Source organism: Charadrius vociferus, unplaced genomic scaffold (assembly GCF_000708025.1).
Source record: "Charadrius vociferus isolate BGI_N301 unplaced genomic scaffold, ASM70802v2 scaffold153, whole genome shotgun sequence".
NCBI lineage: Eukaryota > Metazoa > Chordata > Aves > Charadriiformes > Charadriidae > Charadrius > Charadrius vociferus.
In genome coordinates, this window is record NW_009647939.1 from 692200 (window position 1) to 717391 (window position 25192).

The 25192-nt window shown below is 35.1% G+C and overlaps 1 protein-coding gene across 1 annotated transcript in view; it reads right to left on the minus strand.

Moving 5' to 3' along the window:
* CDH18 (cadherin 18, type 2) overlaps nucleotides 1–25192 on the minus strand; it is a 173665-nt gene that overhangs the window by 55313 nt on the left and 93160 nt on the right. Inside the window, exon 4 of the mRNA XM_009883161.1 lies at nucleotides 10752–10919. Coding sequence (XP_009881463.1) covers nucleotides 10752–10919 — 168 coding nt within the window. The remainder of the gene's footprint in view (nucleotides 1–10751; nucleotides 10920–25192) is intronic.

The window sequence follows — 25192 nt, forward strand, 5'->3', positions numbered from 1 at the left end:
TAAAACACATAGTTAATTCTTTGATGCATTTATTTGACGCGTATAAAAGCCATCTTCACAAATTTCCAAATAAATGCTCTGCCATGCATTCTTTTGCAGTGGTCCGTGCTTACAGATGATGTCAACTGACACTTTCACATTGCTGGTTGCTTTATTTCATACATAAAATTATAGTGATGGGATGAGATTACTTTTGGAATTTACTTATTGTTAAAATAAATGTGAAATATGTTTTTTTGACACTTTTGCTCCGACTAATATGTTCCAAAAAAGAAAAGGTTAAGGCCATAAAGAATATGTTCTGTAGTGGCCATAAAGAATATATTATATAATCAAACCACTTCAGGAACTGGAAGTGTTATAACCCATATGATAGGGTGAACTAATTAGAGACTTCCAAATAGTCAAGCTAGTTCAAATATACCCACATGACACTACATTCTGCTTTATAATCACACCCCAAGTGTTAGCCATCTGTTTCTGAAAATCATTTTACTGACACCAGATTCAAACATTCTGAAATACTAAAACTTCAAGCAAAACAAATATTTGAAATCACTCCTTAATTATCTGTCAGTATTTGTAAAACTGAAATGTTTTGAAAAAATGGATGGATTAACTGTTAAAAAATAAAAACTCCTAGATCATAAGGTCAAGAATGTCTCCAGATGAGTATTTAATCACTGCTTCACAGACACAGCCTGAAAATATCTCATACAGAAATGAGCCAAACAGATAATTACAAACAATACTATCTAAAAACAACAAAAGGATAAAATTCAGCAACATGAAGGTTAAATATATTATAAATATTTATTTAGACACTAGTGGTAGAAATTGGAATTGTTGTTACTAAACATTAAACTGTTGTAAACTTTATTACTGGAAAGTGGAGTAATTGACTAAAGGCCCAACTGAACATTTCCTCGTGCATTGAACAGATTTTGACATGACATTAAAAATAATGTGGGATGGGTATCCTGTGAGTTGATAATTCTTTATTGTGAGCTACGAGTCTGCCTCAACCCTCCAAAAATTGGCTGGGAAGATAGGAGCCCTGAGGATCAGGTACCGTTCAGTATTAAAACTGTTTCACCAACTCTGCCCGAGTTGAACAGATTGCTCCTATGTGCCCAGCATCGCAGCCTTCCAGGAGCTGTTGCAAGTCTTGGAGATACGCTAAACTGATCTAGAGGAGACTTATGGATCAAGATTCTGTAGAGGTTGATTTGGTTCTGAATTTTTATACTCTTTATATAAATTATAAATTATAATCTTTTCCAGTTAATGTACTGTGTAAGACAGTAGTACGACTTTGCAGGACTTTAATCTATGCTACTTGAAACTTTGTTCGAATACATATAGGCAGTCTTCATCTTTCTTTCAATAAACTATACAGCTTATCTATCATTATAATACAGAAACAATTTATTGATCTGTAGAACTATTTACATCTCATTTCAATTAGCCTACAGGCAACATGTAATGCTGTGTTTTACTCTCAGAAAAGCAATTTCTCTGTCTGAATCTCTCAAAAAAAGAAATATGACAGTATTTACTGCAACTCAACAAGCATGTTATTAACTTTATTTTATTCATTAATCTATTTTGTTGATAATTTTGACTTTTCTAGGTTATAATGTCCTCTTGAACAGTACGAATTACCTTACTCAACAAAGGAAGGGAGGAGAGGCATAATGTTGAACTAATAGAGAAGTAAGTAAATATTTGGCCACCTTCTTATTTGTTTATCCAAGGCATAGTTTTGGTAACATGAGGATAAATATTGCTTGGTGATGAACCAACAGATGCATTCATTCATACAGCACAGCTCGTACACTGGTGCCTTTGTCTAGCTACTAGCAAATTGATAAACACAGCAACTGATTGCCTTAACATAAAATAACACCATAACCTAAATGTATGTCAAAGTGCAATGGGAAGAAAGTTCACTTGAACCTACAACTAGCTAAATACTCAGTCATGAGCCAAATTGATAAGATATGGAGAACAAATAGACACTGAGTCTGATGATTATGAGCACAATATTCAACTGGTAGCCAATAAACAGTAGTTGTGCAGGAATCAAAACTCTGGCCAAAACTATTTAAAGTCTTAACTAATGACCTGAATCATGGGTTGCATGTACTCGCCGCAAGCGAGTGGACAATATCATCTTGGGAAAAAGGGGTCAGTAAGCTGGAAGGTAGGGCTGCTGTTCAAAGGGACCTAGACAGGCTGGAGAAATGGGCTGACAGGAACCTCACAGCATTCAGTAACAGCACCGAGGAAGGAATAACACCATTCACCAGTACGTGCTTAGGGCCAACCGCCTGTAAAACAGCTTTGCAGAAAAGGACTGGAAAAGGATCCTTCAGATCTTGACTACACAACACCCTTCGCAGCTTGATCCAACTAAACCTGCCTTCAGCAGGGATTTGGTTCAGATGACCTTCTGGAGGTCCCACATGAATCTACGTTCCTGGTATTGGTGTAGTTATGTCTCACATTTTACTGCCACTTTGATAAAACTAAAGTGCACCTCCAACTGTGGTCTATGCTCGAACTTGCTCGGTGGCCCACTACAAAGTTATTCTTCATTCACAGAACTGCTTGTTTTCATTACATGTAATGATTATTCTGAATTTCTCTTTTAAGACTGCAGGTTTTTAGAAGTCCATTTCTCACAGTATTTCTTGAACATCTGCAACATCCTTCTTCACTATGTTTATTTTTAATATAATAAAACCAATTTTAATCCATCATCATTATGAATACAATAACTTCTATGATTCCAGAAGCTCAGTCAATTTTGTATCTACCGTCTTTGTTCTGAATATTCTTTTTGATGACAACATCCCTTTCATACAGATAGACTAAGGAAGAATTTTTCAAGATGCTGTTTGGCTTATTCTTCTTCCCCACCAAAAAAAAAACCAAAACCCAAACCAAAACAACAAACCCTTTTGCACTTTCTAAACATATTTGAAGTGTAAGTGAAGTTATCTCTTATTTGCAAATATGACACTAAAACAATCTTCAAAACTCAGACATTTTGCTTGCCTTTAAACTCTGGAGAATGTAACACTCTTGAGCCAATTTAGTAAAAAACATTCTTCTTAGATGCAATAGACTCTTTTGGCTAGAAGAAGACTTGTACATCCCCATGCCCCTGATTTTTACATCTCAGTGCACACCAGGAGTTATGTTTGTGATTGAGATTATAATCAGTGAAGAGTTCAATTTATGCTCTATGCAACTTTGCCTTTACAGACAGTAACTAAAAGTACCTGACAACTTTCTGACTAATTCTCAGAGATCAAAAGTATTCTGATTTCTTGTAAAAAGTGTGAAGTTTATGCCACTCATGGGTAAAAGCAGAAACAGAAAGAAACCGAAAGAAACTAGATTTTCTGGATTTTCAGATTCAGTACTTTCCTGTAGGTGTTGAATAACCAAATACACATTTTCTATGTAAATTGCACGGGAAAAACAACATACACACTCAATAATCATCACTAATGAGCAACTTAATGGTTGGGCAGGACCTGTAGCAGTCTCTAGAGCTGTGCTGTGTTGAGCATATTCTATGCAATTTACAGGGGGGCCACAGCTACATCAGGCAGACTGGGTCAGCAGAGAGCAAGAGCAACACCTGTAAAACGGATACGCTCCATTTGGACTGTGTTTGGTTTTGTTGTTTGTTTGTTTGTTTTTCCCTGGCATTAGCACAGCTAGGTTTGTGCTCCCATTGGGGTTCAGCATCATAAAGGACAGGAAAATGAAGGCAGTTCTGAAGAACAACCCTTAAAATGGAACAGTCCCGCTCCCAATTCTCCACTCAGTAAACAAACAAAACGAACAAAACAATCCCCCTCATTCTCCAAACCACTACTGCCTCATTCAGAACCCTTAGAGAAAAAAAAAAAAAAATCTGTCCAGAACATTTCAAAATAATTTTGATAAGTATGATATATGTAACTAATAATCTACCTTGTACATAGAAATAATCATAGAAAATATTCAATTAAATGAAATAAAAAACACTGCTAGATCCCATCCTACTGTTAGGATTAAAGTTGATGCATACAGCCAGCATTAAAGCTCAGTATACAGAACACATATTTTACAGAAATATTTAGTCAGACTTTGACATAAATATATTTTTGCCCATCCCAGCTTCCCTCTATATTTGATTCCATAACCAGTTCTGTGCTCAAGTTCTGTCATGAATTCTTGTTAAAAGAATTATTATCTTGTTAAATCAGATACCTAAACACTCTTCCAAAGTGTTACATTTACTTCCTTTAATTTTTACAGTAAAAATCTGATTATGGGAATCACCTTATCCTGCTCAGGAAACAGAATATCATGAGACTTCCTATGTGATAAACACTGTTAAATAATATGTCAGATTTCAACGGTAAATGAAACAATTTTGTAGCTTTAACTTCAAATATTGTACAAATATGAGAACATATCAACCTTCTTACAAACAAATAGAAAAAGAAGACAATTAAACAAACCACATCACAAAATACTTGTCCAGTCTATGGAAGCATATACTACTCTAAGATATATATACTTTATTTCTTATATCTTAACTCTCTTAGATACTTAATGAACATCACAATCTCTTAAGTAATGTATTCTTCATCTCACAACTCAACATCTTTAAGCACATCATAGATTAATGACTGATTCTAGCATGTTAGAAAGATACAACATAAGAGAAATTTTAGAAGATCACTCGGATCACTGATCCTTGTCCCTCTTAACAGCCCATTTTCTCAGGACATTATTGATTCTAGCTGCTTTTTAAAGAGCCAATTGTCCTTGTGCAGCAGCACCTTCTGCAGAATCAAAAAAGCACCATATTTCTCCTATGTTTAAGACTAACAGCCGTTGTCTCTTGGCCTGACGCATTCAAGTCACACACCTTCACCAGGTAATGCAAGCATCTTTCCCCTTTACACGGGCTCCTGGCTGTCAGAGTCAGAAGGAAACTCACGTTCTGAAAATTGACAGAAATGAAAGCTTGCTAGTTCATATTTACCTACCCCACATTCAGTTTCTGATGTGATGCTTCAGCTATTTCTAAACAAAGAACAATTAAGGTCAGGGGACTTGGAGATTTAATTGTGATGATTCCCTGTAAAGGCAGAAAATCAGTACACTGAACACCAACCGTACTCACAAATGTCACCCACTGGTCAATCACTTTGGAACCTGAACACACACACCTTATAAACACAATTAATTGCAGAAATTCTCTGCCTTTAACAATATGAGAGAAGCAAAATAGTTGTTAGCACCAAAATTATGTTTTGTGACTATTATGTGAATGAGTACTATAACCAATTTTAATAGCTGTTTTCTTTAACAAAGAAATGTATACACCCCATGAAATGCATTGCCAGATTTTTACAGCAATTTTAAACAGTCCTAACAATGTCCTTAACAAAAGAAAATCTTGTTACCTTTCTTTTCTTGCACAAATAACTAAAACCTGATTTATGTAGATACCACTAAAATTTTAAAAGTCTATACTGAAATACTGTTTACATCTGATCAGCTCTAACATCTAGAGTTTCTAGGTTAGAAGTAATTACTTCTATGTCTTTTGTATATCAAAGTTCCCCTGTTATTTGATATTTCCTAATTATATACTAAAAGGTTCTGGATTAATCTTTATGTCTCAAGTTAGCTGAGATTAGCATGTTGGGCAAGAATTCAGTTTTGCCGAAAACTCTCAGTATTAACCAGAGGTGTTTTAAGAGTGCAGCCAAAGAAATTCTATTTGAACAGCCCTTAAATTTTCTCATGAGAGCCCACCCTTTAAATCTCATTGTGTTGACTCAATTTCACAACAGTATTGAAAAGAAGCTACCTTTAATTTTGAAGTAATACCTGTTTTGGAAATAAAATAAACTAATATAGGCTGCTGTATTTCCTTATCACCTAGAAATATCTAATTTCCTTGCATTTCCCCTGGCATGTGCATATATGTTACTAATTTTATGTTTTAATGAGATATTAATAATTGCCTTTCAGTAGATTGATCAAGCACACTGGTCTCATCCTCTCTACTGTTTACCCAAAGAGCTGTCTCTGATGTCGACTTTGTGTAACGGCTAGGAAGGAAGAATGACCCACCCTAAATCTTACACTTGGAAAGAATAATCAAATAGTATGATGATAATCTATATTCCTTCAGATATCCTGGAAACACATATATGGTAAAAAGTTGTTGGTAATATGTAAACTATAATTCTAGAAAAGCATATCCTAAACTGTGAACCATCTGCAGAAATGAACAGTGAACATGGTAGTACAAAAAAATTTGTCTGTGGAACACATGAATGAGAAAAATGAGACTAAAATAAAATTTCCTGGATAGTAACTTCACTTTTGAAGAAAGGAAATAAAGTTATATGCAGGAATATATCTTCTGAAGAACAAAATATTAGGGTTGTCTGCAAATCTGGCTTTAAATCAACTTTCTACATGTCCCTCTAGACTGATTTAAGGTCTTACAGAGACCTAAGCATCTCTTCAGCAATAACTGACACTTGGAACAATACATTTTACCTTTAGTACATTGTAGCTAGCAGCTATTGGCAATAGGCACAAAGGCAGTAAGTGTTGTAGCATGAAATAGTAAAAAGACATTCCTATAATGACAATTAAAAAAAAATAATCTTATTAAATAAACAACATTTATATGTAGAACAGTTTCTGGAATTAAATGCTTCCTAATACTCCCTGGTCATTGGATTATTGCTGGACTCATCATCATCACCACATAAACAACACGACGAACGGGAAACTTATTACTACGTATAAACAAAATCTAATTTATAAAGGTGCAGTTGATCAGATGTCAGCAATCTTAAGCCAAACCAGTTATCAAGTCCTTGTTTTGTTTCAAATCTGTGTTTCCTGAGGACACACAACTTCCGTAATCTGTAAGCCTTTAAAAAATTACTGGTTGAATCGAGGAGAAACACCTGCTAAAAGAAAATCAGAGAAAATTCTGCTTTACTCGTCTCATTTGGCAGCAGCCAAGTGGTCAATCAGCAGGCAGATGGCTCTGGACTAGTGACCGCAGGAGGATGGGACAACACTACAATGCATGGCAGACGGGGAATGAGAGGATGCTGATGGTTACATGTGGGGATCATAGGAACTGGATGTACTACGTGTGAGCGTGGATATGGAAAGGACCATACTGGAGTACAAATTCTAAAAGAAAATGAACAGCAGACACCTTTGCACTTAATTAGCTAATGAATTATATTAACAAGACCAGATAATAGACACCTCACTAGCACAAACCAGAATTAATATCTACTTCTGGGATGTGAGCTTACTTTTTCAGAACTAACTGTAGTGTATTCATACAACATTCCTATTTAAATGTGGCTGTGTACTTTTCACATAATGACATCGTAAAAAGTGAAGCCAAACTAATTACGCATATGCATAATTTCACATTATGTCTATATACTGCCATGAAAAAAACAAGCTTCAACAATCAAGCTTTCTAAAAATGTTTTAAGCCACGAATTGTATTTAAATTGTGCTTTATCCTAAAGAACTGAGTTAGATGTATCAAACAACAAAATCTAGAAATGGGGTATCAGGAAAATAATTTCCTCATAAAATTAGACTCTAAACACAATAACTAAAGATCTCCTACACACTGTCCATCGTTAGCACTTGATGTACAAAACGTGAGTGGAAGTATCTGCCTGGTGTGATGATCTTGACGCAATCAAAATCTATTCATCCTAAACAAAGCAAAACATGCAGAATCTATTAATCCTAAACAAGATCAAAGAGAATTAATGAAAGAAAAGTACACAGAAAAATCTGATGTAACTCAAGGCTGATAACAGTGTCATCAGTAGATGGAGCATTTTCTATCAGATTACTGAAATAAATTTATGACTATGAAATTAGGGCTCTCAGCTATCAACAAAGTGGATCCCATCAGTGGTAAAACTAACAAGGACTGAGGGATGCTGATTATTGAAAAGCAAAAATCTTCCCAGGCAGAGCATTGTCTGTCAGCTTATATTAAATAGATAGTTCATTTATAACTGGACTCTCTAAAGAAGAGAAAGAAATCAGTACTGTATGAGATGCACTAAAGTAACTGATAAGCAAAATGTATTTGAGGTTTCAGGACATACTTCTGTGTTTTGCAAGCAGAATTTTTCAGCTATGTTTCCTGTTCCACAGATTACTACTACCATGTATTTCAGAGCGGCAACCATCACACTGATAAAATTATGCAATAAAATTTCATATTCTTCCTCCTAGACTTTTTGATATTTCGCAAAACTGTAGCTCTTCTGTTAGTAATTTCTTTGAAAGAAAGTCAGCTATATTTACAGTGAGTACAGAAAAAACCACAGTAAATTCATTTAAGTAGATGTATTTACAACCTCTATTTCTAAGTTTTAAATAGATTTTAAAAGTGTTCCTTTAAGGTGGACAAATCCTGCATACATTACTTCACATGCATCTCTAATGAACACTGATCTACCAAAGCCAGAAAGATACGATCTTTTAAATATGTACATTAAAGCATATTTCTACATAAAACAAATAATGAAAGCGTCAATCAGATGTACTTCCCAGCATGTGTTCAAGTAAAGTACTCATATAGTTAGAGTCAGATTTAAAACTCACAAGTATGGTAACGGAGAAAAGGAAACTAACCAAAAGCGGTTTAGCTGAGGCTCGGCCTGTCCCAAGGGTTACACACTTGACATATGCAGTTTTGGTTAGCACTTCCCTTGAATTCAATTCTGAATGTGACAAGCCTCAGTAAGTCTCATTTAGCATTCCGTCTAATAAGGAAATTGAAGAGAAATTTAACTGAAAATCATGGCATCCAAAGAAAGGAGAAGAAAAATAAACAGTGAAGTTATATCTATTAGTGCAATACTCGTGTATTATTGTAATAGTTCTTGATGCTAAGATAGCCTGGTTTTAGATCATCTATACTTTCATTTTGTATTACTAACATATCGCTACCAATCTTTTGCAAAGGGTTTAAATTATACTTGTTGAAAAGGAGTTAAAAAGCAATGCTACAATCGTAACTGTGGTATAGGAATCCTGTGTAAGGAAAGACAAAGCAAATGTTTGTACTCTACAAGACTTGTTCTAGGATTAATATTTTCTCTTAAAAACGATAAATGTTAAAATACTTCTTTTTAACCTTGCTTTGTTAAATAATTTGTTTCCATTAAATGTGAAATGATGTTTTGTAGTTTTCAATATTATTTTTTGCAATTATTAGAATCCCTTCAAATATATGGAATATAACCTGAACATTTTATATTTCTCCCATTTCTGAAAAAATATTAATACAGATAAAGAAATATATGTGCCAACGTACAGTTCTGCCTGCCAGTCAGTTTAATATCCCAAACCTTCCATTCAAAATAAAAAGAGGCCAATTCTTGAAACCTAAAAAGGAGGGATCCATTTGCCTCTGAGTTTTCAGGAAACTTAGGACATTTTAGATGTCATATTTGTTCAAAGATATGCCTTACCTTTTGCCTTTCCAATAGTTAGGAAGTATTAAATAGAGTGATGGATGCAATGACAATTCTGTGGAACATAAAACCAAATATACTTTATTTAAGTCTATGTTTCAAAGGCTTTATGTTTTTATGTGTTTGTGAGGCACAGAAAAAATATTCATTTCTACAAGACTTTTAATGAGCCTTCTTACTGCTTGACCAGATTTTACATAATGTGTATTGCCAGGGAGCTTTGTTCTTCCCCAGAGCTTTGCAATCTCTATTATTGTTTATAAATCTTCTCATTCAAACAGCTTAATACATTTCCCAGTGGATGTACCTATAGCTACTAGTCCATTATGTTCTACAAGGGCTCATGCAATGGCTGAGTCCAGATTACAATATTCTTATTGGCCTTGAGCCAATCTGCAAAGGAAAGTAGGTTTAGCTATGCAATTACATTCCAGAAGACTTTTAAATAAATTGTCAACTGAATTCAGAATTCCTACAAGATTCCAGCTGCTGTGTCAAATCAATGTGCACACAATGAGTTGGATAGAAATGAACTTCCGATTAGTGTTCATATTAAGATATTCTAAGAGTATTCTAGCATATGCTTTCCATATATGCATGTCAGAACATTCAGTTTGGCATCAACACCGACAATTCATTTAACCAGAATGAAGGCAGACTCCACCGTAGCTCAACAACAGCAAGAAACAGCTTAGGTTTTGATCATCTGTAATGTAAAAACTGATCTTAAAATTTCGCATGGCTATAGCTAAAGAAACAGAAGAAAAAAATCGATAGATGTGTATGGAAGCAGCCAAAGGCATGCTGGATTCAATCTTTTAATGTGTTACCTTTTGTTGTTGTCTGCCATGGGAACAAAATCACACAGTTATTGAAATATAGATTCAAAAAGGACTGGAGAATAACCCATATATGACAAGAGTACTCCTTTGTCACCCATCTCGTTCTTACTCAGTGTTCAATGGAAAGAAATCTTCACTGGTTTCAATATTCTAGCTGTGCCACCTCTGTGTTTCATCTGAAAACAATGTAAAACTGAAAAATATTGGTGAATCCAAACACTTCCCGAGCTGCCTTCTCCCCATGAATTCGAATATTAACTGGATTTCACTAATAGCTTCTTCACCAAAAAACAACATGATTTTCAAATCAATTATATGCTGAAATGGTACATACTCTGAGGAAACCTGGGTGGATTGTCGTTGACATCAGTGAGTGTGATATTTACAGTTGTTGACCCTGACAGCCCTCCGACCTGCCCAGCCATATCTTTGGCTTGAATGACAACGGAATAATGCTCTCTGGCTTCCCTGTCCATGTTGTGCAAGGCAGTTCTGATGACTCCTGTGATGGAAAGAAAACAAACAAAAGAAAGATCAGGATTAGCTTGTTGTAGCATGAGAAAAGGCTGGGCATAACCTTTATTTTTGGGAAAGGCAGATTTTCTGGAAATGCAAAGCTTTTCTACAATCAGTTAGTTGTTTGTGGTCTTTATATATATATGTGTAACTATATATATATATGTAACAATGTCAGTTGCTGCTAAACAACCAAATTCCTTGAGGATATGAAGAAATTAAAATCATATATATTAAACCAACTATTATACTTATAAATAATTAATTCAACTTACATAACATTCCTAGCCAAAACGTACATTGCAAAAACTCCTGTGTTTTCTCATACATTATAACTGTTTAAACAGCCACTTAATAGAAATGTGAATGAATGCGAACTCTTACCCCACTGAAGAAGACACAAATTCCTTTTTAAGAAAAGTGAATTTCTGAATTAAAATGTGACATACTTCTTAAAACTACCCAAACCCCAAACTTTCTTATTTGACAAATCTCAAAAATCTATACTTTCTTATTTGATACACGTCAGTGATATACATTTATGTTCATAAACTTGATTTACCTAATACTTGTCTGCAAAGTGAAAGATAAGCTGTTATTGTTTTTACTATAGTACAGAGATATTAAAGTTGAGTGATCCTAAAATTCTATTTATTTCTATCCATCACCATCAGACTTTTTTTTAACATTTAGTCAATTACACGTGCAGAAGCAAAGATTATAACAAAGTAGGAACAGTCGACCCTGGGGCCTCAGTTTCAGTTATGGGATATTTTTCACATACGATGATGCCTGTAAATTAGCCCCTGCTAATTTCTTTGATCACAGGCTGACAGAAACCTCATGGAGTTCAATAAAGGGAAATGTCAAGTCTTGTGACAGGGAACCAATGCATGCTGTGGACAGACTAGCTGGGAAGCAGGTTTACAGAAAAGGATCTAGGGGGTCCTCAAGTTGGACATGAGCCAGCAATGTCCCCTTGCAGCAAACAAGGGCAACAGACTCCCCGGCTGCATTTGGAAAAGCATTGCCAGCAGGTCGAGGAAGGGGATCCTTCTCCTCTGCTTACTACTGGTGAGGCCACATCCGGAGTGTCGAGTCCAGTTCTGGGGTCACCAGTACATAAAGACATTGATAGACTGGAGCAAGTTACACAGAAATAAATAAACACCTGAAATGCTAAATTTATTATCATTAAATTTTCAAAACCCTAAATTTTTAGCCTCACTTGGTTTTGGACTCTTCTGGGTAAATTTTAAACATATAATATCCATTAACACAAAACAACTTAAGAAGAGCCTTGCTCTTCTAGACGACCTGCTGTACAGCATGATTCTCAAGGGTTTAGATTCCGACAGCCTCAGATGATGCAAAAAGTAATTTCCAGAACACAACTTTTGTTGTACTTGAAAATCACTTTCTTGGCATTTCTTCAGTAAAACCATTTAGCCATTATTACATACGAAGTGGAAATTTTCATGTAGCTTATACCATTGTTTCCATGCTATTCTGAAAACAAATTACACATAACTAGTAGAACTATTGACAAAGAATAATAGTTTAAAGTATCCATGAGCATTCAGAATGATTTTAACACACTTTTGCACTGCAAGTTCCTTTTAATCAGAAACGTAGATTCTGAACAAGCTGGCTAAAAATAGTATACAAGTCCATTTTAGTTCATCAGTGTTTTTTTCCTTTAAACGACACAGTTAGAAACAGATCTTTTTTCACAAATTTCACCATGATATACTGAAATTAACAGCAATTTATACCTACTATAATAGAAAGTTATGGATATTGGATACTGGAAATTTGGGTAAAAGGAACTGATATAACTTAAATAAGCCATTTCAACAAAATTAATATTGTTCACAAAATCAGGTACTACTGTTCTGAAATTTCATTTTGCTGAAAAATAGGAAGATAGAAAGTATTAAAATGCCCTGATTTCATATTTTTCAAATAGATTGCTTCAGTTTTTCACATTGAAACAAAATTTATTGGATCATTTAATGTTCACGTATATGCATCAAGGAGCATGGGATTCTTTTTTTTTTTTTTTCAAATCCATTTTTTTTTGAAACAGACCAAATTTGTCGTAGTGGAACATCTGTCTTCTGTACAACCCTCATAATTACACTAGTCACTTACACTTTTAAACTAAACAAACAGAAATTCCTCTGAATTACAATTACTTTCCTCTTCCTTTTTGCTTCAAGGGTTATGGTACTGAATCAATGCTTGTAGACAGTTAATAAGGATTTGTGGATGACTAATCATTTGATCTCTCCCACTTGCATCAGATTCCTCTTTTCTGAAAACTGAGTAAATGAAAATGGGCAAGTTTTTAATTACAAAAACTTGTTCCAAAGTTTAGAATAAAAAGACTGGTGCTAAAAGACAGGAGATAACAGAAGATTTAGTTCTCTCTCTTTTCTTGGCTGCACATACATCCATCCAGCCTAAAATTATATCATCAGTATGAGGTATGTAACTACTGTGCCGACCCTAATGCTCTATCCTTGTCACTAGCAGCTCCACCAATTGTTCTGGCAGTATAGCACTAAAATCATACATAATTTCAAATTCCTCCAATGAGCCCAAAAGGTGTAAGGAGAACTTTCTTGGTTGCCTTTTCCAATAAGATAATACGAAATGCTCCAGCAGTTCCTTTTAAAGTAGGAATTGTCCCTGAGTATCTTCAGTACATGTGGCAGGGTCCCTTATACATCCCACAAGAAGACAGGAAGTTCATATTAAGGAAGACATCTCCCTGTCTAAAACGGTGAGCAAAGAAACTAAAAAAGAAAACTGTCACAGGCCTTTTAAACTTAAACATAGCCTTAATTTTTCCTCCTATTTTTTAGGCAACACTGTGACCCTGTTAACTGAGCACTTTTCAGTTCTGTTTCTAATATTTGTTCATCTTTACTAAGAAAGTAATGCAAGAAAAAAAAATGCAAGATGTATACATCATTACGGGGACACCTCACCCTTTTTATGGTATTAACTGAAGAATTTTTGTAGAAGTTTGACTGCTTTGTCAAAAATCATGTACAACATATGGAGGTTTAGATCTATTGGAATGGAGCTGAGAAGGATACAGCTCTGGACCTCTGGCCTGCCAAGTTTAGTCATACCTATTTTCATCTTAAAACTGTGTTATGTGTTTTCCTACATGAAAGGTTCTCTTAGAAGACACTTTTTCTTCTAACTTCTTGCCTAACTTTATTCATGTCTAAATCCCATGAATTGTCTTTTTTTCCTTTGACAATTTCTACAGGCTTGGAAGGCACATTTTCCAATTTGAATTTATCTTCCTTGACCATAGATGACCAAAAACCTACTTACATTCCAGATGAGATTTTGTCACCACATTTTGTAATTACAAGTTTGTTTTGTTTGTTTGTTTGTTTGTTTTTCCAGATTACATGACACTAGTGAATCATCTATGATTGACTAATATACTCGGGACATTCTCCTCCAATCACTCTTCCACATTAATGAGACCAGCATTACTGTAGAATCATAGAATACCTCGAGTTGGAAGGGACCCATAAGGATCATTGACCCCAACCCCCTGCTCTTCACAGGACTAACTAAAACTAAACAATATGAATAAGAGCATTGTGAAGGTAGTCTTATAAACAGTCCTGCAACATGGCCTTTACCATTGTACTGGTCTTGACTGGGACAGAGTCAATTGTCTTCATAGTAGCTACTACAGGGCTACGTTTTGGATTTGTGCTGAAAACAATGTTGATAACACAGGGATGTCTTAGGTACTGCTGAGCAGTGCTTACAAAGTCAAGGGCTTTTCTGCTTCTCACACCACCCCATCAGTGAGTAGGCTGGGAGCGCACAAGAAGCTGGGAGGGGACACAGTTGGGACCGCTGACCCCAACGGACCAAAGGGACATCCCACACCATATGACACCATGTTCAGCAATAAAAGCAGGGGGAAGAAGAAGGAAGAGGGGGGACACATTTGGAGTCACGGCATTTACCTTCCCTAGTAACTGTTAGGTGTGATGGAGCCCTGCTTTCCTGGAGTTGGCTGGACACCTGCCTGCCGATAGGAAGTAGTGAATGAATTCCTTGGTTTTGCTTTGCTTGCATGCATGGCTTTTGCTTTCCCTATTAAACTGTCTCTATCTCAACCCATGAGTTTTTTCACTTTTACTCTTTTGATTCTCTCTCCCATCCCACCAGTGGGGAGCGAGCAAGCAGCTGTGTGGTGCTTAGCTGCCACCTGGGGTTACACCACAACAACTATCAGAGGGCTGGAGCACCTCTCCTAGGAGCACAGGCTGAGAGAGTTGGGGCTGTTCAGCCTGGAGAAGAGAAGGCTCTGGGGAGGCCTTATAGCAGCCTTCCAGTGTTGCGACGGGGGAAGACATGGACACTCAATATGAGCAATCAGCAAGCTTCGTTTATTGAATAGCACAACTGTCTTTTATAATTAGCTAATACATACATGTTTCCATAATACAGCATTCTGATTGGTTCATCAATCCAGCCCTTAGCTCCTTATCTGTGGTTAGTTACCTCTTCTTCTCCCATGCAGCTACTCCCTCTTTTTCCATGCCTGAGTAATCCCAGGCTTCTCATTACCGTGTAGCACCTGCAGTCAGGGTCAGGGTGCCCTTGCCAATTAGCAATCACAGGAACTGGGTCCGATGTTCCCCAAGCTCCTGCTCGGCCAGCTGGATCATATCTATGTTACCCTTCTCAGCTAGCCAATTTCCCACATTCCAGTACCTAAAGGGGTCCTAGAGGAGAGTTGGGGAAGGACTTTTTACAAGGGCGTGTAGTGATAGGATGAGGGGGAATGGCTTCAAACTGAAAGAGGGTAGATTTAGATTAGATATTAGGAAGAAATTTTTCACTTTGAGGGTGGTGAAGCACTGGAACAGATTGCCCAGAGAAGTCGTGAAAGCTCCATCCCTGGAGGTGTTCAAGGCCAGGCCGGATGGGGCTTTGAGCAACCTGGTCTGATGGGAGGTAGGCCTGCCTATGGCAGCTGGCTTGGAACTCGATGATCTTCAAGGTCCCTTCCAACCTAAACCATTCTATGATTCTATATAATACTATAAACTTTCATGATGTTCTTCTTGCTCTTGCCCTCAAAGACATAAGCTTTTTTCCTCTGTACTGATAATTCCTTACAACTTTTTGCAATCACAAAATTTATTCATGACGGTCCTGCATTTATCCTCAAAACATCAGATAAAATTGATTGAGAACATTGAGATGTCAAGCTCTGGAAAAAGATTGAGATGTCTACTTCTTTTCTTTCCTTTTACCCAACGCCTTTGGATTCGAGAAAGCCCTGAAAGTAATTTTATTTTTGGCAAGTTTTACTTCCTTCTCCAGTCAGGCTCTCCAAATTCATTCCTGATACTGAAATGCAGTCAATTCCTATTTTTTTTTCCCAAGTTTTCTTTAAGATACTTCTATGCTCTGCAGCATCTGACAATGTGTTATGTTGTCTTTTTTAGCATTCTGTGAAGAACCATTTTACTTGCATGTAAGAAGAGCTGCAACAGAAGGCTCAACTGTAAATGAGACTGTAAAAATCAAGACTTTTTAACTGAAGTGCAGAGAAATATTAAGAAAATGTCTGCCATAGTCAAATGCCTAACTATGCATTTACCGAAGTATTTAAATACATACTTACCTGACAGTCTGGTATACTTGAAGTAATTTATCTTATTATTTATACAAAATAAAAACTTATTTTAGATTCAGTAACGACTACAGAATTTTAGCCAGCTTTCTCTTACAGCCTACTCCTGCATGATGTGTGAATGAAACCTTCCTAGAATAAACCAGGGTTCATTTTAACATTTTGAGCTCAAAGATTTCCTAGCTAGTGGGAAAAAAAAAAAAAACAAAACCACAAAAGAAAACACCTTAATGACAAATTAGTTTGTCGTGGGCAAATGGGAAAATTTCCATTTTGTTGTTGGATCATGAGCCCTGTCACTAGAGATTTTCTGAAGGGCTAGTAGGTCATACTAAATCTCCCCTATTCTAGTTTCTTATATATCTGTCTTGTCATGATCACAACTACTAAATGGTTCAAGTATAATTTTAATTATCTATTTAATAACTAATTAAATGTGTGATTTTACTAATTACTGTTGCAGATGGTAATTTTGACAATATTATTTTTACTTTGTGAATAAAAGCTCTATTTTTATCACTGCTTTGCTTTAGGATATGCAGTTAGCTTATTTTATTGTAACTTAATATTCTGAATATATTGTATATATTAAAATATATTTCAAAATCTAATATTATTCTACCTTGAAAGAATTAGACACATCCCTTTTAGAGAAAGAAGTACAGTTTTTGTGGTTTTTGCATTTTAAGTCAAATACTGAGCAAGTGCAAGTCAGCAGATGTAGTTGTTTTTTCTTAAAACCTCAAAATAAACTTCAAATTTAGAACTCTTAATAGATTTTACTTGGCTTTGTGATTTAGTTCAAATTGTCACAGTAAAAAAAATGTGAAATACAGAAATTTTGGTCATACTCCGGCATTCTGAATGCTTCTATAACATAGATGGTTTTAATCTAGGCCTTTGAAGCAGATCTGCTTTACATAACTAACATTATACATTTTGTTCCTTTACGTTCCTTTACAGGGACATCACTTGACATTTCATGGCTAAAAGTCAAAGCACTAGAAATTACAATTAATGGTCAATTTTCTTCTGTGGTCATGATTATCGTACTGAAAGACACTATGCCCTTTCTTAAAGGAAAATATCACTGAAATAAAGAATCCAACATTGAAACACAACTGCTGTAATAAAATAGATACTGCTGAAAAATAAGTATATTTTAAAAAGAAAGTAGTAAGGTGTTTTTTATTTAAAGCTCAGTTAGAATAGTGTTCATTTGGTATTAAAAGAAGTGGAGGGTTAAGCAGATTGATTATATTACAATGGATACCTCCAGGAAAACAAAAAAAACCACCCCATCTATTCAATTTACTATTAGTAAATAAAGCCTTCTCAAAAATCTTGATGAGTAACAGCATGAATTTACAAAATGAAGAAGTCTTGTGCTGAAGCCTCCCGAATTAAGGAATTTGAAGAAAGCTTCACTGAATGAGTGGAAAATACACCAGTTTTTGTGGCAACTGCATGGATGCCAAATGTAATCATAGCACCTTCCACTGTTTTCATAATGTAAAGCATATTCAAATGAATTAAATTAAGAATTCGTTGCCATGCTGCCTCCCAGAAAGCAGACAAGAAACTCTAATCTGCCATATGCAATTACTGCAAATCAAAGGACTATTTGTTATAGAAATACCATAGCAAGTGGCCACCCTATTTGAGCAGGAAGCAGTCATTTTTTCTCTTGCCAATAGTTAAAGCATATATATATGGATGTCAGGTTTGCCACCCCTGTTTCAGTTAATATGGTTCACAGTTTTTTAAAGTACATTTTTCCTCAGCCTCTTGAAGGCTTGTTTAATCAGCAGGACACTATTATCAGGGATGTTTTTCCTCTGAAGTGTTGTACTTGTCCCATTGTCTTCAGATTGCTGCTACTTCCAAATCACTATGCTATGGAAGAGATATTTTCTGGATTTAGTGGCAATGAATTGTTTTATTCCACTGTGATTGTTGTCATTCCTGTAAACATCGACTTCTCACTTTGGCCCAAACACCTGCATCAAACTTTTCAGAAAATTAAACATTTAAACAAAATTGACTTTTTTTGGTGCAGATCTCATTATCTAATCACAACCTTAACTCTTCTATCTAACCTCTGTCCAGTGTGGCTTTATAAGGCTGTAAAGGTACAGATGTCTTCTCATTTGTTCTTTTGAGCTGTGTAGACATGGGTCTATTGTCTGAGGATCACTGTTCAGGTGGGACCATAAACCTGCGTTTATTTGTACAACTCCAGTGGTATCTGGCAGGCTGTATGGCTGCAACTTGAAGTACTGTGTATAAATACCTTTTTTTCTGTGTTTGTAAGTAGCAGAGAAGAGTTAATCATGGTGATTAAAATAGTTGTCAGACTGTAGTACAGACAGGATGGAAATATATTTTAACAGAAACAGTCAGTGGAAACGGAACAGAATGATGTGCTTCTGTCATAGTAATGTTAAAGTAAAATACAGAGTCATTAGATTAAGTTGGGTCCAGCAAGACATACAGCATCAGTTCTTCAAACATTTTCTAGTCAAAGAAAACCAGCTTACATAAGCATCTACACAAAACAGGCATGAGCCGGACTATAATAAAACAAGTGATCTTCAGCTTCCAAAAATATTTTCAGATTCTCTAAAAGAAGCCAGTGGGAGGCAGCCTCCACTTGGTAGCCTGAGTTGGGCAGCAGAGTCATGGGAAGTCAGAAACCTGGCTGTTTCTTTTTCTATTTAACACAGCAGTATTTTTTTCCAAACACATTACATGACATAACACTTAATTAGATACAGTGTTTGTAATCATTCAAATCTTCAAAATTTAGACTCTTTTTAAGCAACAATCCTCCCCTTGGAAAGAAATCTAAGTGTAGCTTAGATTTTTAGTATAGTTTACCCAACCTTATACAGCCACAGTCAAAACACATTCTTTCAAAAAATTAAGATATTCAAGCTTAATAGTGAATTGTTTATCTAATGGATTCCCTGTTCAAAGCCAGATGGGACCACCAGACCTTCCGCAGAACTCAGGCCATTAACTGAACTAGTGCTATACTGAACCTTGCTGTTTGATTTTTGGCTAAAGCACATCCTCCTGAAAGCATGTAACTTTGAACTGAAGTGATCAAGAGGTAGAAAATACTACCTGTTTCCTTGACTGAATATTCCAGTCATTAATCATAAAGTCAAAGGTCTGTCCTTTATTTGGTAGTGTGCACTTTCAATTTCAAACCATTGACTCTTGTTACCCTTTTTCAGACCATTAGTTCTAGTATTTTTCCTTTTAAAGGTACTGCTATATTCTCATGAAACAAACCTTTCTGATAAACTAAATAGCAAAAAACTTTTCACTGTAAAGCTTTTTCTCCCACTCATAACTTGTAGTGTTTTTTGCTCTTTTTAACTTTCCAAATTTTTTTTAAAATACCAACAAATGAAATTAATATTGATATTTTAACAATGCTAACTCTCCTCCCAGTACCAACCTCTGATGTAAATTTAACTTTCCTTATCTTTTACAATAGATAAAGAATCTATTTAAGGGTTGTACTGGGCTTTCTTTGGCTCATTACTGCTTTGGGAACCCATTTTGAGCTGCTTTACTCTTAGTTTACATAATTATGGTTGTCCTGGATACAGTCCCACACTCCTCAGTTGTAATTGTAGGACTTTGCATTTATTGCTTTGAGTGGCACAGGTTATCAAACAATCTGGGTTATTTTGACAGAGTGCGCTGTTCTCATCTTTAGTCATAATTCTGCCATTTTTGCATAATCCAAGAAATTTATCAGCACTATTTCTATTTTTACTTTTAATACACACAGAAAGAAACTGAACAGAGTTGGTCTTACACTGATCCCTGTAGAGCCCTGGTGGAATCTCTTCCTTTTATGATGATTCTGCTTTGATGACAACTTTTTGCTACCTCCCAGGCAGCCAGTTCACAGCCATTTAATATGTACTTTGTTGCTACTACTTATTGCTGTATTTTTAACTAGAATGGCATGTGACACAGCAGTTATCTTTTTCGATACAACTTGCCATTTTTTAAAACAAAGCAATCAGGTTTCTTTACCATGAACTATTTTCCAGAAAAACACAGTGAAAGGCATCATTGCTATTTCCAATTCTTTACTGGCTAAATTCTTGCTCACCTTCTCTATTTTTCTTTTTTTATTTTTCTTTTTTTTTTCTTTTCCTGAAAGTTGCCAGCCTCATGTTACAGACTACATTTTGCTTGGCTGTTCAGAAAACTGACACACATTTACATTCTGCGGATTTCCTCATCTACTTCTTTAATCAGGGAGAATCTATCACCCTTCCTAGTTTTGGGACGGGACAATAGTTATAGTTCTCCATTAATCTAATCCTGCTTCTAGAAAAGTCAATATTCTAGGGTGAAAAATAGGAAAATTTTGCCAATTTTTTTTAATGAGAAGATTCTGAAAAGAGTTCACAAAGGGGCTAATTCCTCAATTTTCAGAAAAAATTTATGAATATGCTATGTCTAGTTGTTTCTTTTGAAGTATAAATTACACCTAAGTTCCTATGAATTTTCAGATGGCAAAGTAGTTAAACATTTTTTCAAGCAAATCCCCTATCTGAGTGGTTTTGACCTCTCCTGAAATTGCTTCTCCATGATTGAAGATTTTTATTTTTTTTCTACATAAAACTGTTGGAGATGAGGTATGAATACTTGAAGTATTGAAGTATTAAAGTTGAATATAGCTATGAAACATACCTAGATACAGATACACATGACTAACAGATAACTTAATACTGCTTAGCTATTGAGGACTTCTCTGTAACAGATTATTTGTCAGGTGGGCAAGCAGAAGAACCAAGCAAATTATGTGAGTGTGAAGACAAGGCACGGGAAAAAAATACTGGAAGGGCGGAAATTACTCATTAAGTGTGATTTCTTCAGATATAAACTTCTTATAGGTGTATTTAATCCCCGGTGAGAAGTAACAACCTTATGACATGAGATGAACAAAACAATCAAGTAAAAAGGGGATGCATTCAGTAACCCCTGAGCATAGCAGATGGGAATTAAGTACAGGAATCTTCTCAAAGGAAATCCCATTTGACAAGAAAGAGCTTAAAACTATCTGAAAACTAACTACTTATATTCACGAGCTTGGAAATACCACTCTTAAAATAGAAATAGTATTGACTGCCAATATCAAACCCCGCTTCTTGTAATGTCACTCACCTTCCGGCCTACATAAAAATGTATTTAATCTACAGTTTGAATGAAAATGACAAAATAATAGACAGCTAAAAGTTAAAGCTGCTAATATTTCACTCATAATCCAAACCTTCCTTCATAATGGAAGGAAAAATAAAGATGAAGCCACAGACTTGACTTCGTATTTCTCATCTGCCCTTATTAAATTAGACTTTTATGCAATTAAATTTAACTTTTTGTGTTTTAATAAGTTCACGATAATGTATCCAAATAATTGGAGATAATTAACACAGTTGCCCATTATGTTGAATAATATTGTGGTTCCTTTTCAAAGCAGATCATCTTGATAAGAGAGACAACGATTACAGGAATGAAAACAAAAAACTTTCAAAGAGGGTCAAAATGGTGTCTGGCTAATTAAAAAACTGAATGCAACATACAATCTTGGAAAAACTCCACATTTAGACAAAATTTCCTGTGCTGATTAATTTAATTACAATTGACAGATAGGGTCTAGACATATAATTCAGATTATCTATTAGTAAGAAAGCTTGCTTAGCCAACAGACCTAGTATTTACATGGTGGTTGGGTTCTTTTCTCCCTGTGATACTTACTCATTACATACCCATGAGCATTCCACTTCACCACAATGTGTCACTGACCCATGCGTAACACGTTAAGGACCTTATAATAGTATAGCATAATTTATAAGTAATGGTTATAAGTTAGACTGCAACCTTACTCAGTATTTAAGTATGCTTGTTTGTAAAGTTCAAATGAAATACAATGAGACCAGTGTCAATATGGAAATTTGAAACACGTTTTTCATGTATCCTAGCATCATGGTTTCATTTGGGATAGAGTTAACTTTCTTAACAGCAGCTGGTATAGTGCTATGTTTTGGATTTGGGATGGGCTGCTAGTAAGAAAGTTAACTCTATCCCAAATGAAACCACGACACCCAGGTACTTGAATTATGATGAAACCGTTTCTGCTTAATGTGTTATGATAGTGGCCACGCAAGCTAATGTCTGTTCAAAGCAAAATCATTAAATTCAACAATCAGTAAAATACTATCAGCAAAAATTCTTCATTTTAGAAGTTGCTTTAGTGCTAGGTTTAGTACATCAGAGTGTAAATATATATATGTATATGTCTTACAACAAATACCTTACAAATATTATTAATTGGTTTCCTTACAGGTCTTTGAATGAAAAATCCTAGAAGCAAAATATTATTGTAATACTTTCTGGAAAAAAACATTTTAACAAACAAAAATCTACAAATTCTTTGAATGTTTAGTACTTGCAACAAAATCCCAATCTATTCTCACAATTATTACTAGTTTAAATTCTGCATAGGAGAAAAAATGTCTAAATGCACTCTGGGTAAATAGAATACTGACTAAGGAACCACAGTAGATCGCAAATTGAAAATGTGTCTGCGATAGCATTAAGTGTACCTCAGTTTTCATAACTGTCTGACACACACAAAAAAGATGATGTTATATAGATAAAATTTAAAGAAATCCTATAATAAAACTTCTGACATATGCGTTCACAAACATTATTTCGCTTCTGAGACCCAACACCCACAAAACCTTTGTCTATTAGGTGACATAATAGGTAGCTATTGACTTCTGTTGAGATTCAATCAGGATTTATTGACCTGAGAGTTAGATATTGATCTAGTCAGAGAAAAGATAACTCTCTACCTAGAAATACAATAAATCTTACAGTTGGTTGAAAACAGAAGTCTGCATTGTTCCATTGTTACAGATGCACTGGTATCAAGAAAATGACTACTGAATTAGTGAATTGGTATAGCCTCTTGAAAACTCACACTACGATAAACTAAACTACCCCTCACACTACGATAAACTAAAAAGCGAGGCCCCCTCACACTACGATAAACTAAAAAGCATCACAGTAAGGTCACACAGACATAAAATATGACCAGTCCATGACAGGACACAATTTTATAAAGTTGTTTCTCTTTGTGATTTGACTGAATATATTATTCTGCAAGGTGGTCAGCCTCTGCTTGGATCTTATTAGCATTGAATGCCTCTTGATTTGAAACTGAAACTTGCCTGAATTTGAAACTATTCTGAATTTCAGCGAAGCTCACATTTGAAAATTGAAGGGCTGACTCTTAAAAGCTCTTACTGGAGTAAGGCTTAATTATGAATAACTTCACCTATGTTTTGTCATCAGCCTTGGGAAAACCAGGGCTTCATCACAGATCCAACCCACAGTGAGGAAAGTTACACAAGTTTATGAACCAAGTCACAAGCGTCACAATTTTATGCACCTTTTTATTAAAAAATTCTACACTGGGTAATTTAAAAAGGGAAAAAATTAAAACCAACAGATCCCCTTTCCTTTCCCCTTCCTAGCTATCATTCTCATCTACAATCACTGAAAAAATGCAAGAATAGCCTTTGTTTTGTACCTTCAGGTTTCTAATTTTCATTGAGAAAATAAGGAAACCTATCAACTTAGAAATTGATTTCCTTGATCAATCAGTAACCAACTTAATAAACTACAGTAATCTACATGACCTCTTCTGATGAACACAATATTTATATAGTTGCATAACAAATGTAGAAATGAGCTCAAGCACAGTTTAAACTAAAACACTCAAATGTGATTAAAGACTAAGTGAGCCTGTGTAACTGGCATCTTTCAAGTGTCTCAAACTTTTACACAATTTGGTTATGCACTGGCAACATAACATACTGTAATATTTCAAACCTGCATTGAATCATCTTTAGTTGTTTAAATCTACAAAATTTCCACAAGGAATTTTTTACTGACTGGAATGACATGCCAATAGGATATTATTGAAAGAAAATATTGAAAAACTGCCTGACCAAAGATGAAGAGTTGAAATACAGATTTTTTACAGATAGAAATATTGCAAAAATGTAAAATGTAAAAAATGCAGTAAAAATTCCTGCAAAATTCCACTTAGCTTTTAAAATAAGGTTTTCCTAAAAATATTTTCCATGAGTTTACTTGTCTGGATAATTAATTTGTGATCTACACAGGGTGTTAAAAGAGACCAACATAGAGCTTTTTCCCTTCTCTAGGGTTCTATCAAGTGCAAATACTTGGCTTTATTTGGGCCCAGAATGAATCAAAAAAGTGCACTTCTTTCTAAAGGACATAAAAATTTCTGAAATTATTTCTATGTTCCAGATTTCACATTAAAAAATCTTAGTAGGAAAACATAGACAAAAGATAATAAAACTACATCGATTTACAATTCGATACAAAGAGTCAATGATTGTTTACCAAAAATATGTTCTAACTAAAAATGTGAAGGTTCATTCAAACTTATTCAAATAAAGCTCTGAAATGCTCACTAAAAAATAAACTTCTAATAA